The sequence below is a fragment of the Fukomys damarensis genome, unplaced genomic scaffold (assembly GCF_012274545.1).
Source record: "Fukomys damarensis isolate Sample0158 unplaced genomic scaffold, DMR_v1.0_HiC HiC_scaffold_38, whole genome shotgun sequence".
In the NCBI taxonomy this organism is placed as follows: Eukaryota; Metazoa; Chordata; class Mammalia; order Rodentia; family Bathyergidae; genus Fukomys; species Fukomys damarensis.
In genome coordinates, this window is record NW_022900950.1 from 26,124,602 (window position 1) to 26,127,540 (window position 2,939).

Genomic DNA, 2,939 nt, shown 5'->3' on the forward strand with positions numbered 1-2,939 from the left:
AAAGTGTACAGAATCCCAATGATGAATGTAATTGTATTGTATACCTAGATTGTACCAATAACCTCAATAAAAAGAAAAAAAGAAAAGAAAACAAGGAAACAGATCCAGAGATGGGTGGAGGGGGAGGCAGGGAAAGGAAAGGAGATTGAAATAGGAATTAAGATGTGTTATGTGCAGGAATCAACTTCCCACGAGGAATGGAGACTTTATATACTGCACAGGTGAATGTAATTGTATTGTATACCTAGATTGTACCAATAACCTCAATAAAAAGAAAAAAAGAAAAGAAAACAAGGAAACAGATCCAGAGATGGGTGGAGGGGGAGGCAGGGAAAGGAAAGGAGATTGAAATAGGAATTAAGATGTGTTATGTGCAGGAATCAACTTCCCACGAGGAATGGAGACTTTATATACTGCACAGGTGCACTAATAAACAAAATAAAATAGCTAAAAGTGGAAAAAAAAAGTCTAACTGAAAAAAGTGCAACTAGAAAAATTAAAGTATCAGAATGAATAATTCCTTAGCGATACAGCAACTTTAAAAAGTCTTAAATGGGGATTTAGCTCAGCAGCACAGTGCCTGCCTGGCAAGAGCAATGTCCTGAGTTTGATCCATGGTAAAAAAAAAAAAGTCTTAAATAAATGTTTTTACGATAAAAGAGACTTACCGTCCAAAATTTCATAAAGTACTCTAAAACTGTTGTTGCAACAAAAAGGCAGTATAACAGAGAATATAATAAAAACAGCATGAAGAATTTGTAATTAGAAAATCCCACACAGTTATTCACCCTAGAAAATAAAGAAAGTCACATTATAAAAATAAGACAAGTCATAAATTTACAGAAATAGAAAGCTGAGTGGGAGTTGCCAAGGGCTGGGAGATGGGAAGTTGATGAATTACAGAATTTTGGTTTCATTAAGTTGAAAGTTCTGACGACTGTACAACAATGTAAATAATACTTAATACTACTAAGTGGTTAAGACAGTGACTTTTATTTTTTTTAATTATAAATAAAATTTTTTTTAAAAGATGTATTAGCTGAGCGCAATGGTACATGCTATAATCTCAGCTACTCTGGAAGTTAAGGCAAGTGGATTGATCTCAAGTTCAAGGCCAGCCTGGGCAACTTGACACTCTGTTCCCAAATAAAAGGGGCTGGGGATGTAGCTCAGCAATACAGCATTTACATACCATGCGTGAGGCCTCAGTACTGCTAACAAAACCAACAAACCAATGATTAAGCTTAATTATTATTACCTGGCAACAGGTCATTTGGGAAATACAGAGCACTGTGACTCTTAGTAATCATTACTGCAGTCATTATTTGTTAACATTAAAATATATTTTAAAGGAAAATATTTAATATAAATAAGTTCATATATATACATGTATATATACTGTATAAGCAGATCAATGTTACTGTTATGATTAATTAAAAATTGACCCGCAAAATATAGACTATTGGAGTACATAATTCCCAATTCTTTCCTTCCCATCTCTCCAGCCATGGATGTTATTTCCTTTGTTTTTTAAATACATACCAAGGACAGTGATGATCCATCTTAAGAACACATCTAAGAAACAAATAAACATAAGAAAATCGGTGCAGAAAATTCTTCTGATTCCTTATAATTTTACTTCACTTAAAATTTTCCCTTTACAACAATATCTTAGAGAAGTAACCCAGAAACATTAGGTTAGAGATTGTTTCTGATATTTCCACAAGTACTTTTATATTAGAGGCCATAAACTTTCATACTGGGAATTCAGCTGAGCATATCCAGTTGCATCGGACAGAAGCAAATAATATATATATTTTTTAATTCAGATGTAGTGGACAATACTTGGTATTACACAGGTCCAGCTAACAAAGTAGTTCAAAGAAATAAAATGCAATACAGATGAACCCTGTTACTTTAAACATGTACAGACCACAAAAATAAAACTTTAGAAGCAAATATGTCAGAACACTAACACTGATGGACTTGGAAACATTTATTTTTTTCCTAAATACTTTGTCCAATTGTACCGTATAGGTAACCCTATTATGTATTTATCATAAGGGGAAAACCCAAAAATTCAAAATATGCCTCCCTAGCAGTGTATGTATCCTATATTTATATAATATTAGGCCATAGATGATCCCAAATAATATAACACATGAGTAACCTAATACCCAGAAAGTTAAGTAGTTTAACTATAAACCTAGGATTAGCTGAGAGATCCAAACTAACATCGTTCCTTTAAAATATTACCTTCTTATACTGTGTAAGGACTGAATTCTTTCAAGTTTTTCCGGGGAAAATGTGAAGATAACAGTTGAACAAAGTTGTAAAATTATTTTATTTTTAAAGTTCTAATATTAACAATACTAAAACAAAGGCACCATCATTATGGCCTTTAAATCCAGGAAATGTTATCTTATTCATTTAATATACTGAACACAAGCACAGAAAGCACATTTAAAGGCTAAGGAAATTCTATTAACTAGTAGAGAAACTGTTACCAAAGAATATTTCTGAGTAAATTCTAGCTTACATAAATATTTTGCTAGCTACATACAACACTTTGCAAATACTGTAATGGCAGAAAATGAAGCATATTTGCTAAGTTTAAAGCATGTAAAACATTCCTTCTCCTTCCACCAATTTTCAATACTTGATATATATGAAAGGAAAATTAATATTACTTACATGTCACAGGCTGAGCAGTGATGGGTCCGATCGGGTTTAATCAACTGACATTTTTCACAATATCTGATAGCTACAGGAAAGAAAGCAAAAGAAAGATGCTAAAGGGTGTACAAGCCTAATTAATCTGAAATAAAACTTGATCTTAAAAAATCAATTACTCGGGCCAGGGATTTGGCTCAGTGGTTCCACTGCCTGCCTGCAAGCACAAGGACCTGAGTTCAATCCCCGGTACCAAAAAAAAAAAA

At 33.0% G+C, this 2,939-nt stretch overlaps 1 protein-coding gene across 5 annotated transcripts in view; it reads right to left on the reverse strand.

Annotated features, from left to right (window-relative positions):
• Positions 1–2,939, reverse strand: part of Zdhhc20 (zinc finger DHHC-type palmitoyltransferase 20) — a 43,185-nt gene that overhangs the window by 19,983 nt on the left and 20,263 nt on the right. For all 5 annotated transcript variants that reach the window (XM_033759907.1, XM_010607487.2, XM_010607486.2 and 2 more), the window contains exons 4-6: positions 2,695–2,764; positions 1,543–1,575; positions 669–789 (exon numbers count right to left, since the gene is read on the reverse strand). In XM_033759907.1, coding sequence (XP_033615798.1) covers positions 669–789; positions 1,543–1,575; positions 2,695–2,764 — 224 coding nt within the window. The remainder of the gene's footprint in view (positions 1–668; positions 790–1,542; positions 1,576–2,694; positions 2,765–2,939) is intronic.